At 41.1% G+C, this 27513-nt stretch overlaps 3 protein-coding genes across 9 annotated transcripts in view; 1 reads left to right on the top strand and 2 right to left on the bottom strand.

Moving 5' to 3' along the window:
• rps12 (ribosomal protein S12) overlaps nucleotides 1–27513 on the top strand; it is a 434687-nt gene that overhangs the window by 347868 nt on the left and 59306 nt on the right. Inside the window, exon 1 of one of the 3 annotated variants that reach the window (XM_049589202.1) lies at nucleotides 23357–23367. The exons of the other annotated variants lie outside the window; for them this stretch is intronic. The gene's annotated coding sequence lies outside the window, so the exon portion shown is untranslated. Of the gene's footprint in view, nucleotides 1–23356; nucleotides 23368–27513 lie in introns of those variants that run through there. 3 annotated transcript variants of the gene reach the window in all.
• On the bottom strand, nucleotides 669–13566 carry fam167ab (family with sequence similarity 167 member Ab). The gene is made up of 3 exons (XM_049589188.1): nucleotides 13276–13566; nucleotides 6236–6801; nucleotides 669–2017 (listed from the first exon to the last, which is right to left on the bottom strand). Exons 2-3 carry the CDS (start codon nucleotides 6593–6595, stop codon nucleotides 1754–1756), a joined length of 624 nt encoding a protein of 207 aa, XP_049445145.1. The 5' UTR covers nucleotides 6596–6801; nucleotides 13276–13566; the 3' UTR covers nucleotides 669–1753.
• Nucleotides 13565–25144, bottom strand: lca5 (lebercilin LCA5). Of its 5 annotated transcripts, XM_049589144.1 has the most exons (11): nucleotides 24945–25144; nucleotides 24783–24862; nucleotides 24214–24356; nucleotides 21395–21789; nucleotides 20831–21072; nucleotides 20248–20553; nucleotides 19673–19810; nucleotides 19459–19555; nucleotides 19012–19148; nucleotides 18725–18920; nucleotides 13565–17853 (listed from the first exon to the last, which is right to left on the bottom strand). In XM_049589144.1, the coding sequence occupies exons 3-11, from the start codon at nucleotides 24216–24218 to the stop codon at nucleotides 16931–16933; spliced, it is 2439 nt and encodes an 812-aa protein (XP_049445101.1). In that variant the 5' UTR covers nucleotides 24219–24356; nucleotides 24783–24862; nucleotides 24945–25144; the 3' UTR covers nucleotides 13565–16930. The 5 variants fall into 5 exon arrangements, with proteins under 5 accessions (XP_049445101.1, XP_049445100.1, XP_049445104.1 ...); XM_049589143.1 differs by having other exon boundaries at nucleotides 24783–25144; XM_049589147.1 differs by having other exon boundaries at nucleotides 18725–18917; nucleotides 24783–25144.

Raw genomic sequence — 27513 nt, 5'->3', positions numbered from 1 at the left:
TCAAGTTATCATATTTTACCTAACCAGTTTTAAAGTATGTTCTAAAGATCGAGTTGGCAGCTGTTTTTTCTTGTCAGGTGTTGGTGAAAAAGAAAAATGTTGGAGCAGTCTGAGTTTTGTAGACGCTAATGTTAATGTCATTTCAGTGGTAAGCTGCTCCATCAGTGCCGCTGCTGTGGCAAACAAATTAGACGTGGTGTGTGATTTTGTTCAGATTGTATTATAGTGTATCTGGGCCACAGGGAGGGGCAGCTCAAACCCTGAAGCTCCTCTTCCTGTCGCGTTGTCGGTGCATTGAAACCGTACTTGACTCAAATTTCATATGCTCACATTTCAACTGCAACCCCCACACAAAAGTAGTAAAGAAAGGTTACATCCCATCATAACTGCTGTCATTACAGAGCGCTCATAACAAGGTCCACATAATCATGCCATTTGGTGCACAGAGATCTAAATGAGTTATAATACAATGTTTATCCATGAAACTCAACCATGTTTCTGTTTCAGACTAACAATGCCATCTGAAAAGGTTACGTCTTGGTTTGAACGCAGCAATTAGAGCATAAAAAGGACAAAGCTCCAAAACAAGAGCTGAATACATCTTTACTTACAGGAAGCAAACTTCAGCAAAGGACTTGAAACCATCATGAGTTCACCAACTAGTGCAATATGACAATCATTACAAAGGATAAATCATTTCATCATATTCTACAAAAAGAAGTGTTTGCTAAATTGATTCTACACACTAACTCATTGGGATATTATAGTGTACAATCTGTATCACTATTAAGGCATCTTAAGCACAAAACATTTAGATTAAGATACAGTATATGGAAGGAAAATTTAAAAAAAAAAAATCCGTCACTGAAAACATCAAACACTCTCAGAAATAAAGGTGCCAACTGGAGCGTTCTTAAGCGTGTCCCCAAACTTTTCTGAAAGGGAGCCAGATAAGATAATGTGAAAATACCTTGGGGCCATGCAGTGGTGGAAATAGCATCTTCTGAATGTATGCTCAGTAGAATAAATGGCAATCAGGAGAAAGGAGTATCACCTTGGGACCGGTTATGGACTCATATCAAAATGGAAGATAAGCCTACATAATTATGTTTCTTTCTTTCAAGGTTCTTCAGGAGCATATGGTTCTGGGTTGCACCTCAGCCCTTCAGGAAGATCCCTTTTAAAACCCTTATTTCTAAGAGTGTACAGAGTCGTCTCTAAGCAGTAAGAATTTATTTAAATATTTAATCTGTCCTTAATAAATCTTGGCTTGTTGATAGAAACCATGAAAGCCCCTACAAACAAGCAACAGTATATGGAAACATTTTGGGTTACTGTAACAGTGTGACTGATAAGGCTTAAAAAAGTGGACAGGAATAAGCTGAGATTGTTTAACTGGAGTTTAAAAAGTATTCTGTTTGAAGTCACGATGCTCTAAAGGTCTAAAATGTGCTGTGGTTTTAAGACAGAGGTTTCTGTATATAGCTGCCATGTATAGTTTAGTGGCAAACACACTATATATGTACCTACTACACTCAAATCCTTGTGTCTAAATAATATACATTACCTAAATCTCTCTCTGTAATTATAGAGGCAGTAAAACAGGGTTTACATCTCGGGCCATCCTCCCAACGTTGTGGTCAGTAAGACTTCACCACAATCTAACAAATGGCCAGGGCTGTCATGTTGCACTGGAGCAAAGGTAGTATTAGACAGGCAGCTTTGTTCTCTCCCTGAAGTGACATCACAGCCACTAGCAGAGCGAGAAGCGGCGAGAGTTAATGTTCATCTTGGTGACGCCGATGAGTCTCAGCGGGGCAGAGAGGCCGAGCCCCGGGGTGACCGGACATTCGCACAGCAGGTCCGACAGCTCGTCCCGCTCCTCGAGGCCGAAGGTGGCGTCGTTGAGCATCCGGCGATGCAGGTGGCACGTCTGCTCTATCTTCAGCTTGTTGATGTCATTGCGGAGCCGCATGAGCTGCCTCGCCAGCTGCTGGTCCTGCAAGCGCATGTCTGTCTGATGGGGAGAGACAGAAACAGTGGAGCTCAAACAAACCTGCTGATTCACTCATTAGTCACCTTATCAGCTAGAACATGTTGGAGTCGAGTGAAAATACCAGAAAACACAATGTTCTTTCGGCTGAGTAAATGATTTTTGAGACAGTCATCAGGCAACTTGACAAAAAACTCCCAACACAAGGTTTGTGGTTTTACAGGGGGTGTTAAAGGGACAGTTCATGCTTTTTTTTGAAGTGGTGTTGTATGAGATACTTATCTATAGTCAGTGTATTACCCACAGTAGTCGGCATGCCTCCAGTTTGGAGAAGCAGGCAAGTCCAACCTTCAAGAATCACCTTCTGTTTAAGGGTATGCTATCTTTAGAATATTTTCACCGCTTTGCCTTAATGTCAAACAACTTCTGTCAAGTAAGTGAAGCCGTTATATCGATTTCCTTGAAGCCAGAAATATAGTAATTTAATATCACTGAACACAGGAGCTGCTGGTGCACTGCTTCCTCGATCAATTTTGTGTTATTGTTAAAGATGTTCCTAACGACTTATTTCCCTAAAGACACAATTAGACACGAATACCCACAGGGCGGTGCAATAGGCGCGATGCAAAATACGCGAGTAGCAAGTAGCGTGATTTTGTGTCATACACTTATTCACCAGAGTTGACAAATCTGAACTTAAGCGACCAATTCCCGCCACGATAGCCAATCAGCATTGAGATCCTCTGGGGATTTGTGACACTGAGGACGTAGCGGCGGAAGTTCCTTCGTCGATTCAGCGATTTCACACCCGTATAACATGAGTTATTCGCGCGTATAAAGCTAGTACACAAAATATTCTAGCATTCAAACTCGGGCCAGTAAAGTGACTTGAAATAAAACATTGTGTTCAGTGTAAACACAACATTAAACTAATTTATAAACCGTAAAAAAAAAAATGTTAGGTTGCTGCCCCTGACCACAGCAGTACATTGCTTAGCTTCTGTGTCAGTACTCCAGTCTGCTTCTCCAAACTCGTGCGTGCCTGCTGCCACCTACTGTAGATAATACAATGACTATGGATAAGTATGTGATACAACCCCACTTCAAAAGATCTGAACTATCCCTTTAATTAATAAGTTTCAGGGGTGCTTGTTGGCAAATTTTGCTACCTCCAGACATAGTCAGGCTAGTTGTTGCCAGTCTTTATGCTAAGCCAAGCTAACTGTTGCCTAGCTGTGCAGTCATGTGTGCTATCAATCCTCTCATCTTATCCTCAGCAAGAAAGTAAATAAGCGTATTTCCCAAAATGTCAAACTATAACTTTAAATATAATTTTTAGTTATATCCTGAACTGTTTTACCTTCAAATACGATTCACACAATGTACAAGTAGCTGACATTACCTAGATTCACTGCACGTCTATGCTTTCAGACCTTATTCTGTGACAAAATCTGTAAAGAAAACTCACAGTGGGACATCCACAAACAAGTTTCTAATCATATGCTCTCTCAATTTTATCGCTTTCTTGTCGACTGTCTTTGTGCCAGCGTCTGTGCAAAGATCATAATCTTCTCCCTCGTCCACTGTCTTTGTGCAAAGCGCTGGTGGCCTCATACTGTGTGTGTGAGTATGATTCTGCCTCTGACTGTGCCTCCTTGCGTGCTCAGTCCAAGCTCATGAACCGTGGGTGAATGTGCAGAGTAATTGAGCAGAGTAAAAATGATTACACTTGCAAATCTGTGTGTAACAAATGTCTATTGCCTGAGTCCCAATCAATCTCACTCACTAATGTGAATGGGATTCTTGTGGTCGGTAATTGGACATTGTGCCCATTGTAAGATTCTAATTAGCTAAGTAGCAGGAAGTAATTTTCTATTCTGGCCTTTAACTGCAAAATTATAAGGCTCTTCAAATTAACGACGTGAATGAAAGTGTGTGTTTGAAGCTCAAAATATCCTACAAAACATACTGTATGATGAGTTTTAAAGCGTCTAAACAAGATTTTTGGAAAAGGGCCACCAATGCTACACAAAAATAAATATTGCAAAGATAGATGATACATTTGCATTGTCAGGAATTCAATCAATGTGTCACCTAAAGATGTTTTGATTAGTTTTGCTTTTGACAGCTCAGCACCCATTAACTGCTACCTAACTGGTTAATTTGTGAAGAAAAAAATGCAAAATGAGCCTGAATATATGAGGCCTTTCCTTTTGAGCTCAATGAGCTTTAGTGCCGCATTTCAAAGCGCTATCCATTTAGAGGTGGTAAAATTTTAATATTTTGTGGTGTAAATGTTTTGCTTTTTATTTAATTTTCTGTTGGCTGTGCTAACAGACATCCAGCTAGCCGTGTTAACATGTGAACATAGTGCCAACAGCCCACCCCCTCAGTCTCCACTGGTTAGCTTGCATTAGCCTTTGCTGCGCTGCTCTGCTCACCACCCGGGTCAGGTGGGAGCTAGCCAGCAGCTACGCTTATTTGTGATTACCGCTGGTAATACTGTCTCAGTGAAGGGACAACCTTGTTGTGGAATCATGGAGGCCATCCTCCGGTCTCCTCCAATTCATTTGAGCCACAAAACCCTGTTAGCATTGTTAGCTACGTTAGCACAACTAGCAGTGCTGACAGTGCTAACAGAGCTAACAGAGCTAATAGTAGTTAACAATGCCAAAGGGGGCTTGAGGCTCAAAATTAAGCTGCTTACTCACAGGGGCAACCTGGGAGTAGACTGGAGGGTGGGCACAGTGTTTCCTCAACAACACTGTTAGGCTGGGATGCTGTTGCTAGCAGTAATTGCTAAATGAGTGGCGCTGCAAACTAGCTTCCACCCAATCTGGAAATCCATCTGTAAAAAAACCTCTGGAGGCACAGCCCGGAGTTTTTCGACTAACTGAAGTGCAGGGGCCTCTGCGATCGCTCACGCCCTTCACTTCCTGCGGTGCCCCCAGGGAATCGCCGTGTTGTTTACAAATACTTAGGGTAGAAAACCAGCAGAGTTTAGCTATATCACATTTTTCACGTCACTATATCACCGTGTAGACTAATCTGATGTTTGTTAAGTCTATAAACACAATGATTGAACAAACGTTACTATTTCTGTGCGCACGTTTTGTAAATAATAACATGGTTATCGTAGATTAGCTGGGCTAACCGTTAGCTGTTAACGTTAGCTGTTAGCGGTGTCTGTAATAACCATAGACTGTATAAAAATAAGGTAATAACTCAATAAACGGTCCGTGAATAAAATATTTTTTCCAGCGGATATCTTAGTTACAACATGATTGAGCTAGCAAAGCAGTTTTGTGTTGCTATGTGTGGTATTTATTCAGTTTTGGTAAATCACAATGTCTAGAAAGCACCAGTGGCTGCAGCCGACAGGGACAGCTAACAGCAGCAGCAAAGCTAACATCAGGACGTCATCTGTTAAAAGCCTCCCGTTGTCGGATACGACATGAAACTACTCCAGTAAGCTCAATCATGTTGTAACTCAGACATCCGCTGGGAAAAAAAAAAAAAAAAAAAAATCATGTAGTGGTCGCTATGGACGCGGAGTTTGCTGTTTCTGTAGGTACTGGTAGGTTCTGTAGGTGATGTCTTTTAATTTGCTATTACTCTTTTTATTGACTAATTTTACTTATGTGCTGTGCCTTAAAATGTTTTATTGGTTTTATATTGTGTTATTTTATTGCACTTTATGTTTTTATCTTTATTGTTTTTATTTTGCTTTGTTTTATGTATATTTTATGTCTTATGCCTGTTGTGCACTTCATGTTTAACTGTGTATAGCACTTTGGTCCACTGGGTTTTTAAAGTGCTTTATAAATAAAGTTTGTATGGTATGGTATGGTACACATTTCCCAGGGACACCTGCACGTCTCAGCCACGCCTCCTCCATTGTGATTGGCTAAAGCGTAGCATCGTTGAAACTCAAAGCCCCCCCTAGTCGTCTTTCACACAGGGCTGCCGACTGATTCTACAATGTAAATTGCAGAATCTGTCCTGAGAGATTAGATCCCACCTAACTCGGCTGGCATGCAGGTCAGAGTAACCAGGGCTAACATCAGCTAAACAGTAAGGACAGGAGGGTGAGTAGTGGGCACATTTTCTGTCTGTACAGTGCAGTGAGCTGAAGAGTGGCAAAATTAACCTATACAACAACATGCGTAATCGATTTAAAAATATTCTCAGCTATTAACCAATTAACACATTGCGGTTAACTGTGTACATTCTTAGTCTCACCAGTTCTCTCCTCAGCCAGCTGAGTGCTTCATCGATGTTCTCAAATCCCTTCGGTACACCCGACGGCAACTTGCGCTGAATCACATCAGACTTCACCACAGTCTCTTTGGGGGTGACCAGTTTCCCCTCAGGCTCCACTTTGATTGAGCCTTTTCCAGTTCCAGACTCTCTGAAACTGTCCGCCTCGAGTCGGGCTTTCCACTCCAGGTACGAAGGCCTCCTGGTCTCCAGTCTTAGTTTCTCCGTCAGGGCCTTCAAGTTCATGAGATGGTCATCTGTGGGCAGATCTTTCCCACATTCTTCTTCCTCCAGGACATTAGACTTGTCCACAGTAATCTGAGGAGCTGAGGGAGCATCCATTATTAATCTGTAAAGAAAAGCTCCTCAAAAAATGTGTCAAAATGAAAAGAGATATCTGCTCGTCATTGGTGGCCTCTTTCAGTGTTACAAATGACCATAGTTAGGTTTTTGTCCTTGCTGCGTCCACTCCCTCTGCTCTTTGTCCAGAAAGTCAATCTTCAAAAGCTCCGTAAACCCTCCATTGGTGTTTTGAAGTATCTTTAGAGCTGCAGAGGAGACAGGAAGCACGTTATAAAACATTTGCTGACTACACCACTGGCAACCGCATCCAAATGACAGGAGACAAAACTAACATGACATCTGTCAAGCAAGACTTCACCTCGGCTGTGGCACGACAGGCTCAGTTATGACTGGAGAGATTATATCTCAGATCGACTGACTGATGACTATAATGAAAGTTTGTGCACTCTTCTGTAAAGTTATTCAGATCAAGCATCAGACTTCTCGTGTATCAAATAATAACGGATCAGCACACTGAGGGAACAAACCTCCAGGATTTTCATTTAACAGGAACAAACTGTTTCCATAGCAACAACACAGGCCGCGTCAATGAATCAGCAATTTTCCACCTCCTGTCCTCAGGGCTTATTGCCTCGACCAACCTGTGACAGACAACTGGCAGTGGAGCCTGACGGAGGACAGTCTGGCTCTTGTACACAACACAACCCCTCTGTTTACTGCTGAAAACTTATGTAACAAATACACATTTCAAAAAGTACGGATCCTGAACACTGCGGGCAGAAGAAAATATGCAATAATGTTTTTGTCGATTAACAGATATTAAAGTGTGCTCAGTTTTGCCTCTCTGCTGCTTTGAGCATACAACTGAAATACCACAATTTGCTTGTTGAATAAAAAAAACAACAGCCATGGGACCTTTTTTTATTACATACAATAGTAAATGATCCTGTTTAAATAGTGCTATGAATTACACATATGATGTTTGTCAATTTTAAGGATAATTTTGCAGGTCAAGAAAGTCACAGTTTGTTATAAAAGTGCTTAAGTATGAGGCTGTGAAAACACTTAACAATTACACAAGTCACATATGTGACGTCCTAACTTTCTCTTTCGCGTAACTTTTCAGGGAATTTATACTTCTGCGTTGAATTTCACAGATAAGAAACAATAAATTCTGAAGACATTAAAGCCTCCACTAAAATAGCATTTTAAGTCTTGTGTGTGATTTATCCTGACTTCATATGAGCAGATGAAATCTCTGCTTGTTGCTAGGCTAATTCATACAACGTAACATGCCATAGGCTTGTGCTAATAACGTTAGCATGTTGTATTTGTTTGGAAAATGACAGCTGTTTTGTCGGTGAACCTTGTGAGTTGTAATGAAGCCAGATTATGTGCCGTTACCTTTGTTAAATGTTGCTGTTGTCCCTGGTTTTATATGAGAACAGGAAAAGTCCACTAGCCACTAGGCTAATTTATACAATGTAAAATGCCATAGGCGTGTGCTAATAACATTAGCATGTTGTAATTGTGGGGAAAATGTATCCAGATAGAGACAAGTGTTTGTCTCCACACAACCACTAAGCCTGCGTTTTTCATCTGCAGTTTATTTATATGTATCAAATAAACGTAGGGTACTGAAAGTAAAGTATTTCCATCTCAGATGTAATGGAGGAGAAGAATAAAATAGCAGAACATGGAACTACTCAAGTACAAGTGCATCACAATTATACTTCAGTACAGTACTTGCAAGTAAATGTACTTCGTTACCTTCCACCACCACTGCAAAGATTCAGACTATTAATGAGAAAATATAATGAACAAATAAATTAGGATGGATAAACATGACTTGACTGCTACCTGCAAAAAAGTCCCACATGTACCAGCGTGAAAATTAAAGTGATGAAAAGATAAATGCATCAGTAATTTTATTTTAGCTGAAATGGACCGTTGTGCATAATGAGAACTTAAGCTTTTTGTTTATGTACTTTCACCTGAGTAAAAGATCTGAGTACTTCTTCCACCACTGCAACCCTGTGTCAAATTAGCCCATTAGCTCGATGCTAACACATAATAGGAAATATTACTAACGCCCTACTGAAAATAAGCATTGCGATAATATTATCCTTGGTGCTAACAGAGCATTTATATTTCACATGGTTAACATTAAATGAAATGTGTGTTCATAATTAAAGGCATAAATTCTCCATGCTCACTGGAAACAAACTAATGGCGGCTAACTTCTGTCCTTGTTCTTTTCAGTTGTCGTTAGTGTTAAGGATGCTAATGCTACATAGGCTTGTTGTTTTAGCTTAGGTGGTGCAGTTATCTCCCGTGAGGGAATGTCGCCACCTGCTGACATGGTGAGTAACTGCACCTCACACAGATATATATTTACAGATCCTGCTGTGGTTGGAGTTAGACAAAATTATGCAAATACACAGGAGCAAAGTCATAAATGTAACATGACCCACAAACTGACAGGAAGTGAACCTGTTTCATGTAAAAATGGATCCACATATGCAAAAATATGACCACATGTTATAGGAGCCATCCATGGTGTAAAATATGTGCAGGTTGCTGATTTGTCCTGTAGGGGTCACTGTACTGTCATGGGTGACTGGAGGCACCACTGATTAAGAGACAGGTGTTGCTAGACGGGGAGCACACATAGTTTTTGCCTATGTGTAGTGCTGCAAACTTTGTGAATGGCCATTCATGTTATGTGTGCACACTGTTCATTTTATACATTGGTAGTCAAAGTCGGAGAACAATTGGCTCTATTAACTCTGACTGTGTGCGTTATGGACAAGCTTAACTTAAGTTTAGGAAAATACACTGAATAATGGATGTGGTCAGGCCCCTGGAGGCTATTACGCAGTCAGGTGACGCAAGCAGCGACAGTTTTCTATAAAAATGAAGGTTATTTTAATCTGTATTTCTGTTCCGACATCCAACGGCGCAAGAAGACATTTTTATTCTGGGTATATCAACTGTTTCCACTGTTTTTATGCCACCAGTGTGCGCACGCTACTGTGACGTCCACTCATTAGTCTATTCGCGAATCACGCTGAATTTTTGTGGATTTGATCTTACACAACACAAATGTATAATAACTATTCACACTCACATTCAAACCTACGGACAATATAGAGTCACCGATTAACCTGCATGTCTTTGGACTGTGGGAGGAAGCTGGAGTACCCAGAGAAAACCCACACTGACACAAGAGAGAGAAGCACAATTTCAATTCAACTTGCCAACATAATATTGGTGCTAAACCTATTGGAAAATTCAGGATATTTCTAAAGTTAGTAGAATTCGTCTTCTCTTGGCCCTGAATGTCTGTATAAAATTTCACACCAACTCGTTTAGTAGTTGTTGACATATTTTGGACTGGTCCAAAATGGTGGACCGACCCCCAGCTATCCATAAAGCCATGAGGTTAGCATGGTTACAAAGTTATGACTCTCTTTTTATCGTGCTATACATCAACACACAATTACATTTCCACAAACATATGGCATCTACAGCTAAGTATTTTTTAATCTGGCCAGTTTAGAAAGACCAGGCTGAGTGTGGAAGACTGACTCAGGATATAAAGTCACACACTAAATCTTTAACGCAGCCTCTTACAGTAAGTGATATTGAAAACACTCTCATAACAGTGACAGCAGCAGCAGCAGACTCTCTGCCCAGTGTCCTCTTACAAAGTCTTAAAGCACTCAATAAGTGGTTAGTGCTCAGTTATTCCATAATGGGCAGAGCAGACCCGCAGTGAAGTCATTGCCCCTGTATCTAATGATAGGCTTGGCTGTTTTGCAAGGTAAAATAGACCTCTGACTGTGCAGAGCATGCCCGAGACAGATCCTCTCATTCTCTAAGGGAATCAGACCACATGTTACAGGAGACCAGTGAAGGAGCAGGAAAATCCATGCGTCCACATGCATTTTTAAAGAGTGTGTAAAGACCCTGTGTGTGCAGGAAGGTATTGATTCATATTGTGAACAGGAACTGCAGAACGCAGAGGTTTACAAAGTGTGTGTGCGCGGTTATATCAAGAGCTGTAATCACAATTATAAAGACATAAAGGGTTTAGAATCATTGCAACAAAAGCCCCAAACCAGCCTCTTGTTGGCCGCCTCATCATTTTGGAGGCACTTTTGGTGAACTCTGCCACTTTTCAATAGACCAGCAGGAAATCTTTTATTCTTAAGGAAGCCAAAATTTACATCCTGAATATCAAATGCAGGCCGGGGCAAATACAAACACTGACAAAGACCATTTATCCTCATTATCCAAATGTCCCAACTGAGCATCACCCATACATTCCTCTGGTTTCAAGGCAGCAGAGTTTGATTGCCTGGCAACGTTGCCACACCAATAAAATTTATTTTGTGGCGTTATAAGATGCCAAAACCTGGTCTGGCTAAAGAATTTAGGAAGTCTGGCTCTCCTATCTGGCACATGGAGGCATGTCTACATAACAACCATGACTGCAGAGTAACTAATCAGGCTTTAGTCTGTAGCTCATCTGAGTCATTTCCATTAAGAGGTCCAGTGTGTTGGATTTAGTGGGATATACTAGCAGAAATGGAATCTAATTGTGTATTATAATATAATAAATGTATTTTCTTTAGTGTATACTTATAAACATTATCCATAGAAACTATCAGCAGGATCACAGTTGACTCAAAGGGATGAGCAGCCTGACACAAAAGCTATTCATAAAGGTAAACACCCGATTACTGTGGCTTATTGGACTCCTTCGTTATGGCAACAGAAACTTAATGAAACAGTCTGTGCTTCAAAGTGAGACACACTAACAGCCTGAACCAACCACAAATACAGAAGAAAGCTCATGCTGCGTACCAGCGCCAACAAGTGTTACATATATAGGATGGTGTCATGTATAACACATGGACACACACACACACACACACACACACACACACACACACACACACACAAGGGTGTAGGTTTCATTTCAACATTGTGGGGGACACATATGAGACAGGGAGTTTAAGAGTACTCTGCCAGAAAACTGTGAGCATCAAACAATTTCCTGCATTCTGGTGAATTATTATGCACCAATTTGTTCAATTTTTTTTGCATCAGTCTATGGAGTAAATGTCTTTAATCATGTCAAAATAAAAGTCCTCTGCTACTTGAGTCTGCTTTTTTTTTTGGGGGGGGGGGGGGGTCAATTGCACATGTCCTAAATACTGAGGAGGACGTGATCACTGTGTCCTCACTGTGTATTCTGGTGAATTTTTATGCAGCAATTTGTGGGGGGTTTTTTGTTTGTTTTTTTAATCGCTCTATGGTGTCAATGTCTTTAATCATGCCAAAATAAAAGTCTTCTACTTACATGTTTTGTTTTTTGGGTGGAAGGACAAATGCATGCTCTAAATACTGAGGGGAATGTGTCCCCTGCGTCCTCCCTGGACATTCTGGGAAATTTTTAAGCATCAATTTATCATTTTTTGCATTGATCTATGGAGTAAATGTCTTTAAATGTGTCAAAATAAAAGCCCTCTGCTACTTTCATGATTTAGTTGGGGTGGGAGGACAAATGCACATGTATTAAATACTAATAGAGACATGTCCCCTGCGTCCCCCCCTGTGCATTCTAGTGAATTTTTATGCACCAATTTTACAATCATGTCAAAATAAAAGTCCTCTGCTACTTTTATTAACTTATTAGGGGAACAAACACACACCCTAAATATTCAGGGGGACAGGTCCCCTGCGTGTCCCCTGTGTGCAGTCCGGTGAATTATTATGCACCAATCTGTGCATTTTTTGCATCGATCTATAGTGTCATTGTCTTTAACTGTGTCAAAATAAAAGTCCTCTGCTACTTTCTTTTTTTTTTTTTTTTTTGCATTTTCTGCACTGATTTATGGTGTAAATAGGGATGCACAATACTGTCGGCATGTCATCGGTATCAATCAATATTGGCTTTAAAATGAACTACCAGAATCGGCCAACATGCTTTTTCTTATTTTGCACAATGAATAAATATTGCATACGTTAACAACCAGTCTGTCATGTCTCCATCTGCTGGGGGGCCGTCACAGTAGGAGTAAGCATGCATAATATGATGTTAATTCCACTGATGATCACTAAAATTAGTTAGGGAAAAAGTGGATATATCAATATCGGTATCTGTTATCGACCATATAAGTTGTTGTATATCGGCAAAAAACTCTATATCATGCATCCCTAAATACTGAGGGGAGCATGTCCCCCTGTGTCCCCCCTGATGTCTACACCCATGCACAGACACATTGTCTTCTCCTTAATAACTTACAAGCAAAAAACACTGAGAAAACATTGTCACAGTATGAAAGTTAATAACAGCAATACAACTTAATGCTTCTCTTCATTCTCTGGAGTTCTGACTGTAAAAATGAACATGCTTTGACTTCACTACAGGAGTATAAAGTTGTGGTAAAATTTGCTTATTGTTGTCATTTAGCTCATGCAGCCAAATTAGTGTATCTGAACATGTAGCCAGTTCTCAGTTTTCTGCATGATACATAGTACTTTAAAACTAAAGTTAAACAGATAAACTTAGTGATCCTGCGTCCACATATCCTCCACATGAGCACACAGTCATGCCACCCTCCTCTTGCAGCTCTGTCACCGCTGCAGAGTCAAACACCACCGACATCACCCTGATCACTGTAACTCAAACTGTGCGGCTCTGTTACCTTGTGTGAGTCCCTCTGCTGCAGCTCACCGTGCAGTCCTCCAGCCTGGATCCAAGCCGCCACATCAGTGAACACCATCTGCAGCCGGCTCCCTCTCTCATATCATCCACCTCACAGCTCCACGCTCCTCTTGTTTGTGAGCAGAGAGCTGCCGGAGGAGGGGCGGGAGGGTTGCGTCAGGTTCTGGTTGCTTGGAGACATCCCAGGAATCCCTCGCAGACTTCCCGCCTCATGAATAACACTGCAAGTGCGCCACAGTCTGATGGAAAGGCAACAGCTTCACTCTCACTATTATTTATTTTCATCCAACAAGATACCACAGATACACTTTTTATTCATAACTGGACCGGAAGTACAAAATGTGAAAAACTGGACACATAAATAGACTGATTAACCACAAAGTTTTCAAATGATCCTTATGAAAGTGACTGATATAATAAATTCTGACAGGATAAATACAAAGAGCTCTTTAAAAACGTGTCAAAGTGGACATATGTGGAAAAATACACAAGTATTAATTTTACAGCTTACTGGCACAGTGTGGTTATTATAAAGTTGTGCCACATTAGGAGTTGTAAGTCGCATAAAAAGTCTATAAAGTCAATAAATAAATACAGATAAAAACACTTCAATGTAGCTTGTAGCTTTAGCTGATTGTCTGCAGGAGTGTAGTGCTGCCATCACATTAGACATGGTGCTGGGGAGGAGAGCCTGGGAGCATACTGGGGCAGGGGTCAGACACTTTTATGATCAAAAGAGACATTTATGACCAAAAACAATATTCAAAAAAGCAGAAAACATATTTGAGCCTTATAATGAAGGTAACACAGCCTATGTAGTTAAATACTAATATTTTACTGTTTTACAATATGTCCTGTAATATCTTTTTGTTAAAACACAACATTCAATTCACTGATTTAATGTGACGCAACTACACTAGCCTTCGAATATGGAAGCAAATAAGAGACATTAAGTGATTGAATTTGAACAGCCACTGAATACTCAATACGGACAATTAAGCACCACTGGATTCATAGCACTGAAATATTTTACTTTGCATCTGAATTCATTTGTTGTGAATGCACCTCCTCCTTGAAATTAAAATGATTTTTATTTGCAAAAGCTGTGTTTGTATGTATTTTTTATGTCCACAGATTCAGACCCCAAAAAAGTTTCTGAATAAAAAAGATCCAAAAACTCAAGTCAAAAACTTAAAATATTTCAAATACCTATTTAACGTTCTTCAATAGCTATTTGAAAATATCAACTTGAATTTTCAAATTTAAACTGCAAATCAAGAAATTTCCTTTCATTTTCAAAGAGGTGAATTCAAAACATTAATAACTAATAATAATAATAATAAACGTTATTTGTATAGCACTTTTCAAAACAGTTACAAAGTGCTTTATGAGACAAAGACAGCATCAAAATAAAAACGGCACTAAAAATATTGAGCATAGGCTAATACCAAATAAAACAGTGTGTAATAAAAATAAATAAATAATGAAATTGATAAAAGGATAGAAACTACACACAGAAAAGATTTACTGTGAAAAAAAGGCCTTTAAAGTGTGTTTTGATGAGTGTTTTAAAGACATAGTTTACAAAGTAAATTATTTCAATTCTATGACTTCAGTTAAATTTTAATATTAAGTATTCAGTAGCTCTTAAAATTCAAATACAGACACCATAGCTGTGACAACGCTCAGGCCTGACATGGTTCATGTACTCCTTCATGTTCAAGGCAGGTGGTGCTGCTGGAATCGACTGTGCCCTGGAGGAGGCGTTTGAACAGAAGAAGGCCAAGCATGAGGAGCTCACAGGTGAATGCCGAAGCAGGGGACAGAAGACCCGATGTGGGATTTGCCAGCCAGTCGCTCTACATAGCCCTCAAGTTGCTGGGGATCAGAGAACTGCACAGCATGAGAGCCATAAGGACCATCACTGATGCTGCTTAAAGGGCATCAAGATGGCTGTGGATCAAAAGGGGCGAGCTGTGGATCACACAAGAAGTCAGACAGGCTGTGGTCTGATCAACCCTGGCTGGGTCGCCTGGACGATGACCCCAGGTTACATCACGGACGATGTGTCTAGGTTGCACCTTAAGGTGTGTGCTAACTCAGCATCATCTCTTATGTGCTTCCCAATTCAGCAAAACTTTCCTTGTACCGGGACATTTAATCAGTATCAATATAATATTCAAAGATACAAACCTACTTCAGACCCCTTAGGTCATCTGGAACAGGTTTGTTGTGTGTTCCAAGAACAAGAACCAAGCAAGGTGAGGCAGCATTCAGTTATTATGCTCCTCACCTGTGGAACAAACTTCCTGTAGATCTGAGGTTTGCTCAAAATGTCAGCTCCTTTAAATCAGGGCTAAAAACACTACTGTTTACTGAAGCGTACTCTTAGATTAATCACCTACCTGCTGTATTCTACTGCCCGTACTTTTTAACTACACACTGCTGATTTATGCCTTTTATTATTCTACTTCTTTTCTTATCCTGACTGTTCAATGTATTGAGCCTGTTTTTATTTTATGTTACTGTATTTTCTCAATTTCTATTTCCCTTTTTAATCGACTGTTTTTATTGTTTTAAATTGTGTCTTGTTGCTTTTAATGTCTCTGTAAAGCACTTTGAATTACCTTGTGTTGAATTGTGCTATACAAATAAACTTGCCTTGCCTTGCCTTGCCTTACTTAAAACTGACATTTTGTTGTGAAAGTTGTGAAATAACCCGTTTTAAATAGTTGTGAGACACTCAGCAAGCAGTCTAAATATACTGTGATTGTCATGTTGCTTAGTGGTACGTTCTTACGGCATGGATTCTATAATAACACAAACATTCTGCCCAAATTTTGTGGGATAAAATTTGTCCAAATAAAAGACAATGAGAGACAAAAGAAATGTGATTTGCAACCAAGGTCTGTTTCATCATGTCAGTGGCGCCCCACGTAGACGAGGCCAGATGGGGCCACTGAAAAGCTTGGCGTGCCACACCAAAACCAGTTAATTTCAGGAATTCCATAATACTGTTGAGGTACATAGACTAGTTGGAAGCTAAGTCAATATGGAGCTAACAAAACATTGAACTGGGAACAAGCCTTCACAAGTTACATGGAGACTCTTGGGTGAAGTGGCCATGCCAGTTGTTCCCTCGCCAAAATTTTGCCTCCCTTTGGAGCATTATTTGGCCTCCTTCCCAACAAGGTTTGCCGACATAGTTGGTACCAATGGATGTCTTAGGTTGAAGATACCAGTACCTTAATGCTAGCGTAAAAATGAGCCTTCCACAGCTTTTGTATCAAGGTAGCCATGGTCCATCCCTGGCCTTCAGTTGGGGGCGCCACTGCCTTGTGATTGTACTGCTTACTTTTTAGAATTGGAAACACATAGGGATTCTGTGTGTTGTGGCGCTGCTATCCTTCTGCTGGTTACATAAACTACCAGTAAAAGCCACCGTCTCCACGACACTAGGAAGTGCAAAGGGTCAAAATCCTATAACACCAGTTTAGAAACACTATCTTTGTCATCCATGTGTCTACGCACATGCACCTGAATCCTTGAAGATCACATTAAATTAGAAATGTCCTACATAAAACATAAACAGTCACACAAGTTAAATGAGCCAGATAGTATTATCTAAATTATCTTCATAAAGTAAGTTCCTCTATGTCATCATCGAATGATGTGATGGCACGGACGGCAGGCCTGCTATCTGCGATGTGCACAGTGTTGAGGGAGGACGCTGGAGGCGTGTTGGATCCTGAGTTGAAGCTGAGCAGTCCGTCCCTTCTTGAACGCACTCCATTTGTCGTTGGAGGACTGTTGAGGACCTCCATTTTATTGGAGGTGCTCACGCTGTCACCAGCAGGTGTTGCCACGGCGCCAAATAGCTGCTGCATGAGGCTAGACTTCCTGTCCTTCCCTGCTCTTTCTGTCTCCTTTTCTTTCTCTGTCTCCGTCCCTCTGAGACTAAAGATACCTATAGCTTCTAACGCAGAGTCCCTGTCCTCTTTGGGTGGAGGTGGAGGTGGAGGGAAGCCTGAGGAGCCTCGAGAAGCCGAATGTCCGAAAGAAGGCGCATAGCTTCCGAATGCCAAGTCGTCGTTGGAGATTTGAGGCCGTAGCCCTCGCCTCCCCATTCCTGGTAAAGCAGCTCCGCCCTCTATGCCTGATCTTCTCCTTCCGCCGTCCCTGCTTCCAGCACCGGTGCGCAAACTGGCCGAATCCTCTGATTCTGTGAGGTTAAAAATGGAAGAGTTATGGTTCCTCTGCTCAGGAGGACGAGGAGAATAATGGTTACTGGCAGCCTTATTGGACTCAGAGGGACTAGACTCAGAGAAGACGGCATCCTGGGCTCTGTGGTCTTGATGGTCTATTTCACGCATCTTAGCCAGCAGCTGGTCTTTTTTACGACGTGCTTCCGCTGCTGCTTGCTGATTGGCCAGAACCTCCTGGTTCCACCTCTCCACCTCTTCCTGGACATGGCCACGCTTCCTGTTGTTCTCTTCCTCCCGGTCGAACAGGGGACTTGTCTTCTTTCTGTCTTCTTCCTCTTTCTTTTTCTCCCAGCCTGTAAACATAACACACATCCATCACTGTTGTCTTCTTGTATGTTTTTTTTACTTGGTTTCAGATCTTTGAATCTGCCCACTCCACCAAGTTAAGTTGTTTATCTGGCACAGTGGCATGAAACAGTGATTTCTCAGTTAAACAATCGCTCCAATGAGCACCACGGGAGGACTAACGTTTCGCCAACTAGGTCCACATGTGGGAATAATGACGCTGTCAAGCTGTTTGCAGAAACCAGTGAGGAGTAATAACAACAATGGCGACCACTATAGACAAGATAGACATTGTAATTTGTTTTTACGGTAAACAAACGGCTAAAGTCAAGTGGGCAGGAGATCAAAACAACGTTAGCTATTTAGCTCTTGAGCAAAAATGGTTTGTAATTGTTTGTGTTACTGTTTGCTAGCGCACAGTATTATTCGTTTATTCAACATCAGGTTGTGTTGTTAATGTGCTAACTGGCTAACTAGCTTCTCGAATCTGCCCTGTCGGTCTTCCAGTTTCCGTTTTGGATGATGAACACAGACTACAGCCGCCTGCTGGTAAGGAGAGATGTTTCCTCTCATGCAGCCGCAGAGTGTACGTGTTAGCTGGCCACTGGCTATAGTCTTTGTGGTGTATTTGAGTGCAACTCTTTGGCCAAGACAAAGGCAATGTGGGGTGATGCAACAGTTAGCCTTCGTCGCTACTTGCTCTTTGATGTCACTTTGGTTGTCTGGGCCTTAAGATTTATGTTAGATTGAGGCGAATACGTTGATCTCTGGTGATTGACTAGGGAAAATCGAATACATCAGAGACAGGAGGAGTTCGGCAAGTACTTTTACCAGTTTTCTAAATACAACAGAGTAGCATATACTCTTTGCTTTTCTTACCATCTCTTAGTGTCTTTGCCTTCTCCTCAAGGGCATTAAGCTCCTGGCTGATTTGCTGTTTCTCCTCTTTGTCCTGCTCTCTCTCTTTCTCCTTCACCAACTCCTTCTCCTTTTCTCCATCTCTCATCTTCTGCTGTTCCCACTTTTGATGTCTGTCCTCTGTCTCTGCATGTCTGTCCGCGCTGTCGAGCTCCTGCTGACATAAATCGATCAAAAGACAGAATGATGCACAAATAACAACGACAAAAGACAAAGTATGGACGTCGGGTGAAGCGGAGTGACTTTACCTTGAGTGATAGGTATTCGTCAGGTGCCTGTTCGCTGTACTCGTTGGCATCGGTGATGGCAGGGGGAGGTGTGGGGAAATCCAGACTAGACGCCCTGTCTTTAGCCTGCACCGCCTTGGTGCTGCTCCTGCTGGGGACTGTGTGTGAAACAAAAGCAGGGTAAAAGCCAATTTTGCTTATCCTTTTCCAAACCTTTCCTTTGATAAAGAGCACTACTTTCATCACCGATATCTCTCAGCATCCATGTTCAGCAGCTTTTCAAAACCATTTTTACTTTCATATACATGCAAAACTTGTTGAACACACTGTCTTTGACTCTTCCAGGTTTTCCATGACCACCGGAACAACTGAGACATCATTAGAGCTTAAGGATTTCTGACAGACACTTTGGTTAACTGCACAAATGAGCTTCTGTCTCCCTCTCAGCCACAAACAGTTGGGCCTTACCTTTCCGCTTTGTGCCACTGTCAACATCTTTTCTAACTGGGGGTTTCATCATGCGGTTGGCGTAGATGTTCCTAGCGTCCAGCTCTCTCTCCTTCTCCTGATAAGAAATCAACACAGTGAAAATGACATACGATGCTGCTTTTATACCCAGTCATAAAGCCGGATACAGTTTGTTCCAGTTGGTATTTCGAAGTGTATTTGTCTGTGTGTCAACCTTGAGTTTATTGGTCAGTCGTTCCAGCTCTTCCTGCAGAGTCCTGATCTCCTCCTGGGCACTGATTGTCTTCTTCCTCTCTGCAGCCAGCTGCCTCTGGTAACTGCTGTTGCTCAGCTCCATGCTGCGCTCCAGCTCCTTCAAACACACACGGATAAACAAACACATTTCCCAGTGTCCCCATGACAAAAGAGAAATCAATTCTGAGGATGGAATTTCTGTCATGTATGTCCATACATACATATTTGGTGAAAATGAGCATGTGCAAGTGATTGTTTGTCTAGCTATGGTGTCATTTTGTAAACCAAACAGCAATAATTTTGGTACCAAGGAGTCAAATTTGTAAGCTACACCTCAAGATGACAATGGAAATGGAATGTGCACAGGTTGTTTTTATCTCTGACCTGTACACTTGAGCCAATAAGATACTGTAAAAACAAAAACCTGATATATATTGGCAACTCCCCCTGAATGAAATACAATTCAGAGGCTCTCAAATGTCTAGAGAACTGAAACATTTGCAAAGCCCAGCTCTATTATAAATAGTAAATACATGAAATCTACAATTAATTTACCTTAATCTTTCGTTCTGCCTCCTGAGCCCGCGTCTTCTCTTCCTCCAGCCTGCGGCTCAGCTCGTCTCTAGCTCCCAACTCTCGCTGGTCTACAAGCTTCTTCAGTCGCGCGATGGTTGCCCGACTCCTTTGCAGCTGCTCCTCGCTGTCCTTCATCTGCCTCTCGGCTACCCGTTCCCGCTCCTGAGTGCGCCTGAGCCGCTCGCGCAGCACGTGGGTCTCGTTGTTGTGGCGCACGAGCAGCTGGGAAATCTCGCTCTCTGTGTCATCGTAGCGCTGCAGGGCTTTCTCTTGGCGTACCTGAAGCTGCAGCATTGAAAAGATTAAATTCGATTTTAGGATTGATTGACTCTACATTTCCTGGTCTCATGTACTTAACCCAAACTTAAAGGAATACTTCAGCCCAAAATGACTATGACTTTGGGAAGAACTGAGCAAACGTGAGACTAGATGAGACGAAACCGTTTTAGAACGTTGCAGAGAAAAGTTGCAGCGGTGTTTCAATGTAACACGGGGTGTGTAACTGATATACAAATAATCACTGGGGGGAGAAGTATTCCTTTAAACAGAGGTGTAGGTCTACCTGTCTGAGAATTCGATTTTCCTTCTGCAGCTCATCGGTGCGCTGCTGCAGCTCAGCAAGGGAGTTACGCAGTTCATTGATCTTTAGTAGGCGGGCCGAAAGCATCCTCTTGGTCACCAGGTCCAGATCTTTAGGGGGGGTGGACTCCTTGCTTTGTGAGCGCACTCCCTTGCGATGCTGCTGGGTCAGAGGCTGGCCACCTAAACGCTGTGGGCGAGACACACCTCGGCGCCCCACACCACCTGCAACGTAGAGAAACACATGATGATGAAGAAATAATTTACAGGTAATGACAATGAACACTTCAACAGGCCAATACTGACACACATGAACTCTTGTAGTGGTGAATATAAGCTACGGTTGAGTGTACAGATAGATCCAAAACAACCTTACTTAACACTGCTCATACAAATCTTCATGTCTCAAAAGAGGATTCTGTCCTGCAGAGATCACCATGTTAAAATCTGCCCAACACTGCCATCATCTGGACAGTATTTTAACCAGTGAGGGTTAGGTTTCATCCATTTATCCCTCCATATATGATCATATCTTTGCTTTACACACCTGTCTTGTAGAAGGGGCTGTTAGAAATCCTCTTTGCCCGCACCCCTCTGTGAAGGGTAGGCGATGGAGTCCGGGACTGGGAGTACGGTGTGAGCGAGCCCTCTGAGGGTGAATCATTCTCATAGTCCTCCGAGTAAAACGACCCACTACTTCTTCGTCTCTCTCCATCTGATATCTGGTCCCGGTCTGGATCTGAACGCCAAGTTCGGGTTTTCGATCTACTGTCAACACAGCCTTCTTTTTCACCCTCGTCATGGATCTTGTCCCGGAACTTCTTTTTGTGTTTTTGGGAAGACGACGCTCGGGAATCCTTCTTTGTACTCCGGTGTGACTGACGACTTCGATCCCGGTTGTCTTCATACGGGTCAGCTATGTTTTCCGATTCCATGTTGTCACTTTGAGAGCAAATGCAGAGAAAGTTGGAAATAAGCATCAGATTTTAAACGACATTAGGATTTTTTTCTAAGCTACGCCTTAACATAAAACTTCATTACACAGAGTGCAACTTACCTGATTTAACAGACTTAAATTAAAAGTCCCCCAGTAAACTGACCTCATCATTTGCACCGTGCAACCCCGGTGATAATTCTTAAAATTCATCCAAAACAGTAATAAGAAGCCAGGCCAGCCAGTTTCTCTCAGGTTTTCCGTATTGTGTGTCTTGGTCACTAAGCGACAACACACATGAGGTGGAATTTTCCATGAGGCTGAATGATGTATGATATCACTACTCCACACCGCTGCTGCTACATAAAGAATACTAGTCTGCCCCCGTCTGCCCTGGTGACTTATTAAACAGCCAGATTATTACTCTTGACTGCGTTGAGATGCACACGTACACACATGTTCAAAGATTACAGATAAAGAAGAGGGAATAAAGTACAAATAAAAGTGATATTCATATGTCTTTATAAAGTTTTAACATACACTGTATGAAAGGTAAAAGGTTGACCTTTTATGTTGCCAGCCTAATGGGTATATTTAGTTTTTCTACATCAGACAAATCCTACATTAAACATTTCCACACATATGGCCAACACATTTTCTCTCTGGAAAAAGCCCATGTGTATGAAACATAAACAAAATGAAAAGGTCCAGCACCTCCGCTTTTTTTTGTTGTTAAAGAAATAGCTTGTAAGATTTGGGGGATTTAGTGGTGTCTTGTGGGGAGGACTGCAACTTTCATCCACCTAACAAAGCAGTTTCACGTTACAAATCAGTATTTTTTTTTTTTTGCACTGCTTGCCGCAGATTGGCTTCTAAATACAGTGCCCGACACAAAAACACAAATGGCCCTACCTATCTGTGGAGCTAGTGTTTGGTTTGTTTGTTCTGGGCTACTATAGAAACATAGTAGTGCAACATAGTGATCTCCATAAACAACTCCCCGTTCCATATGTAGATTTCAACGGCTCATTCTGAGGTAAGATAAACACAAAGATGCTTATTTTCAGGTGATTATACACTACAAAATATGGCTAAATCCTAAATCCTACACACTGGACCTTCAAAAAAACCTTGAGTACCTTGAAGAATAAAAATAGAATTCAACAGCCAGTGTGCCCTTTAACATGTATGTTAATTGTGTGTAAAGGTCATGGAGTCATCCAGCCCTTTCATCAGCCCTCACAATTATAGAATCAATTGATGGGCAAGTATCTATGGCAACAACAGTACACACAGCACCGTCACCATAAATAGAAAGGAGCGCACTTGTGAAGCAGGGCGAGGTCCTTTAGGAGAGATCCTAAAGGACCTGAATACAAACCTGTTTTATAGAACAGTGTTTTAGTTGTTAAATAGCTTTGCTGAATGAACAAACAGACTTGAGATATTAAAGGTCCAGTGTGTAGGATTTAGGGGGATGTATTGGCAGAAATGGAATATATTCTAATAAGTGTGTTTTCGTTACCTTGAAATGAGACGTTTATATCTACTGTACGTAGGGAGCAGGTCCTTGTCAGCGGAGATCGCCACGTTCACCGCCATGTTTCTACAGTAGCCCAGACCAGACAAGCCTAACACTGGCATTAGATAGGGCTATTTGCATTTTTTTGTGTGTCCCCTCTGCGATGAGCAGCGTCAGGAAAACACTGATTTTTTTAACGTGAAACTGCTTATTCAGTGTTTTCACCAGTTTTAATCACCTGGTCTGTTTGTTTTGGAGAAGACGACACCTCTGTGGATTCTTCATCCACTGCTAAAAACCTCCTGAACTATGATCGCTAAAGGAACTCTAACCGAGAGGAGTTTCAGCTGGTTGCGATCTGCAGTCCTCACTTCTACATGCCACTAAATCCCCCTAAATCTTACACACTGGACCTTTAACAATAAAAAAAATGGCTGTCATGTTTTTCAGGGTGTCGACAGATATAACCAAGATAAATTTAGGACTTTTAAAGACCTTTGTAAAACCATATGAAATTTAAGACCAAAGAAATCAAAATCTAATCGCTGTCATAAATGCTACTTATTACTGCAATTCTTCGGTCTGTCCTGTGATTGTAAACAGTCATTGTGTCTGTCAGGCTGGAGAAATTTAAGACCCATCGAATCTGAATTTAATAGAATTAAAGACTTTTTAAGGACCAGTTGACACCCTGTTCTTTATCCTCGCTAGTCTCTTGAGCAAAATATACACTAACAGACACATAGTAATGAAAGCTATTCATTCACATTGAATTACTTCACAATTTTAGTGTCATTTTTGCCAAATGATCATGATGAAAATAAGTGATTTAAATATATAAATAACCATTATCATCACATATACCCAGATGCGCAGTAGTATCAACGTTAGGGCACCTTATAACACTCACCTCATAGGTTAGTTTACATTATATGCTCATCATCTCTGCTGACATAATCCTTCACATCTTCTGCTTCATGGTGTTTAGTGTCCCTGGAAGCTCCTAATAACGCTAACAGCTGAAAGAGTCGACGCAGCCAAGTCACAGGCTCTCTGGTGACAACAAATATACAAACAGATGCGCGTTATCAAAGGCGAAATACAGCTATAGTAACAGTTTCTCCGGCCTGCTCTCCGTGACACGGACAGAGAGGATTAAAGCAGACCGTCTGCTGTTGACAGGTGCATTGTTGTCGTGACACTGCCTGACAGGTTAGAGAGCTACACTGTGGCTAGCAGCCAACAACACATCTCAGTGAGCTCTAAACTCGTATGCCACCTTATTAAAATAGCTGTGAACAATAGAGGAAAGTAGACAAGTTTCCAAACAGCACTGTAGCGTACTGGCATTAGCATACGTTAGCTTTAGCTGGATGAAAAACTGATGATAGGTAGCATAGTTGCTAGCATAGCAACAAAACTAGCATCAACAGGTGGTTTGTGTTTTAACATTACCGCTTAGCGACTCCTGCCACCAACCTGCTTGTATTCCGTTTTCACTCTTTAAATCTTGCTGCATCTGTCTGGTTTGCGAAAATTTTCCAGCAATGAACGGTTTCCTGTTTAGAATCGAAAAGCTAATGTTAGCCACATAGCTTCAACTACTAGCAAGCTAGCATGAACTTAAGATAACTTAGCTACCGTTTGATATAAGCAGCGATGGCACAGACGTCCGCCCTTTTTGGATACAAACAGTCATTTCTGAAACGCGCCGTCCTGTAATTATCCACAGTTAAACTAAGATGGAGATACCCTGACAACCAGAGGCGTTCAGATGCTATTTTTTCAGGTCCACGCCTTGAGGTTTGCTCCAGTCCACCGCCGACGCTGTACCATGGCAACCGCAGCACTCCCTGCAGTACCGCTGTAACGCCACAGTGGCGCTGTTGTGCATGTTGTGGTCATGGTCGTGATATAAATAGCTGTACGTTTATTTATGCATTATGTGGATAAAGGTGACTGTAATCAATTGGCACCACACATGTGCTTAGTGTCTAACAGAAGACTATCAAGCTAGAAAACAGATTAATAAAAATAAATATAAAGATAAAAACACAATAATAATAAATACAAAATAAAAAAGACAAAGTTCAATTAAAAGCCAGGCTATAAAGGTAGGTCTTGAGTTTGCTTTTAAACACATCAACACTCTCTGCGGCCCTCAGGGCTTTAGGCAAGCATCCTTAAGCGTATAGTTTCTTAGTCATGTTGTACAATGCATATTTCTATTGTGCTAACATTTGCAGGATGTGTGCATATATGATGTCTGTCAATGCAGCATTATTTGCTTGGTGTTTGAGATTTAGGTCATGACCCATCTGTGCTATCTGTCCATCTGTGGACAAAACTTGCAACATTCAGAGTTGCTGATATGATCTCTTCACTTTGTGCAATGCATATTGAAACTCTTTTATAGGCATACTAGCAGCGGTATCTCGGGTATTGCAAGACAAAAGCACACGAGTGTGCAACTGAGCCATATTCCCTAAATTTAACTGAAATTTGATACATGCTGCTAAAGTGACAAACACACCAGCTTGACAGAAAACAAACTTGCTGCCAGAATCCTGAAAACTACATTTCCCTGCTTTCAACCTCAGCACAAACCTGGCTCAAGCTGTGTGAGGTACCTGCGTCAAGTTGGCTGATATAGCTACAGTCCAGCGGAAGTAGAAAGGATTTTATTTCCCTTTCAAAATAAACATTTAAATAACGTTTAATTGAGTTTGGTTGAGAAATATGGGGAAACTAAATCTGGGTTTTTCACGTAAAAGCACACACAGACTGTAAACTATTTGGGTCATGCCATAGTAATTTAGTAATGTTATAGTATTGATGAATTTCACAGTATTAAACACTTTTCAAACACAATTTTTGTTCTTCTTCTCCAAGAAAGAATAAGTCTTAAAGGGTAACTTAGGTAGCCTATTTTTCAACCTAGATCCTTTTATTCCATGTTTTTATGTCTAAGTAACTAATAGCAACACAAGTTTTGAAACTGGTCCAGCATCAAGTGACAGGGCTGCAGACAGCAGCTGCAAAAAAGTTCATAGGCAATCGTGCACTATCAATTCATGTCCACCAAAAGTGCTTGGTTTGGCTGCTGGCAGGTTCAGGTTGTTATTATAAGTGTCTGATAACATTATGAAAATGATCCCTTAAGAGGCTGACGTTATTGTTAAAGAGTAAGACCCTTTTTGTTTAACCAGAAACAGCCCTAAAATTGCTAGTGTCAAACCTACCAGACTCCATTTGAATAAACAGTAATTTTAATATTGAAAAGGCCATTTTATTCAAGGTTGACAGAAACAAAATAAAACTCACAAAAGCCATCTTGGTTTGCCTTTCCACTGTTCCAAATATCACCAGCTCTGGTTTGGTTGAAAAAAACTTAATTCACCCAGTTAGATGTGAAAATGCTGGCTCTATACACATTAAAATGACTGTTTATTTAAATGGAGTCTGGTGTGTTTAGCAGTGGCAATTTTCTGGCTGATTGTGGTCAGACAAAGAGGCTGAGATGCTGAGGCTGGGCCTGGTTAACTTGTGTGACACACCAACAATAGATTTGCTGAGTTCCAAAATATATAAAATAAATGTATTAATAAAAAAAGAATCAGCTTATTATAATGTGCACAAACTTGGAATTAAGATGATCACAGCCAACAAAGGAAAGTGAGGTCAATGACTCTCCCCAACCAAAAACAAACAAACAAACAAACAAACAAACAAACAAACAAACAAACACACACACAGGTGAACATGACATGTTCATATAGATTATGTGTGTCATCGCCCATACCCATGTGACCTGACTCTCCCATAACCACAGTCACACACACACACAAAAACATAACCCAAAACACTAACAAAAAACACCAAACTCATCTGCTCATTATTATTATCATTATTATGTATTGCCGTTTCTTCTTTTTTTCTCCTTGACTGCTGTAACACTGGAATTTCTCAATTGTGGGATCAATAAAGTCATGTCTTATCTTATCTTATCTAACAACACAAAAAATATAAACTATCCCAAAACTAAGTAGTCCAACTAATCTTAAAAATCAATTTCTCTCTAAATTAATTCATGGCTCCAACAAGGATCTTGCTGTTAAACTAAAAGGTTGAACTCTGACACTGTCAGTAACAATCTGAGCCTGTCAGTGGCAAAACAAGCACTTTTAATAGATATAAATTTGCACACAAA

Source organism: Epinephelus fuscoguttatus, linkage group LG11 (assembly GCF_011397635.1).
Source record: "Epinephelus fuscoguttatus linkage group LG11, E.fuscoguttatus.final_Chr_v1".
In the NCBI taxonomy this organism is placed as follows: Eukaryota; Metazoa; Chordata; class Actinopteri; order Perciformes; family Serranidae; genus Epinephelus; species Epinephelus fuscoguttatus.
The sequence above is the reverse complement of the archived record's forward strand: the minus strand, read 5'-3'. Positions and strand labels throughout refer to the sequence as shown.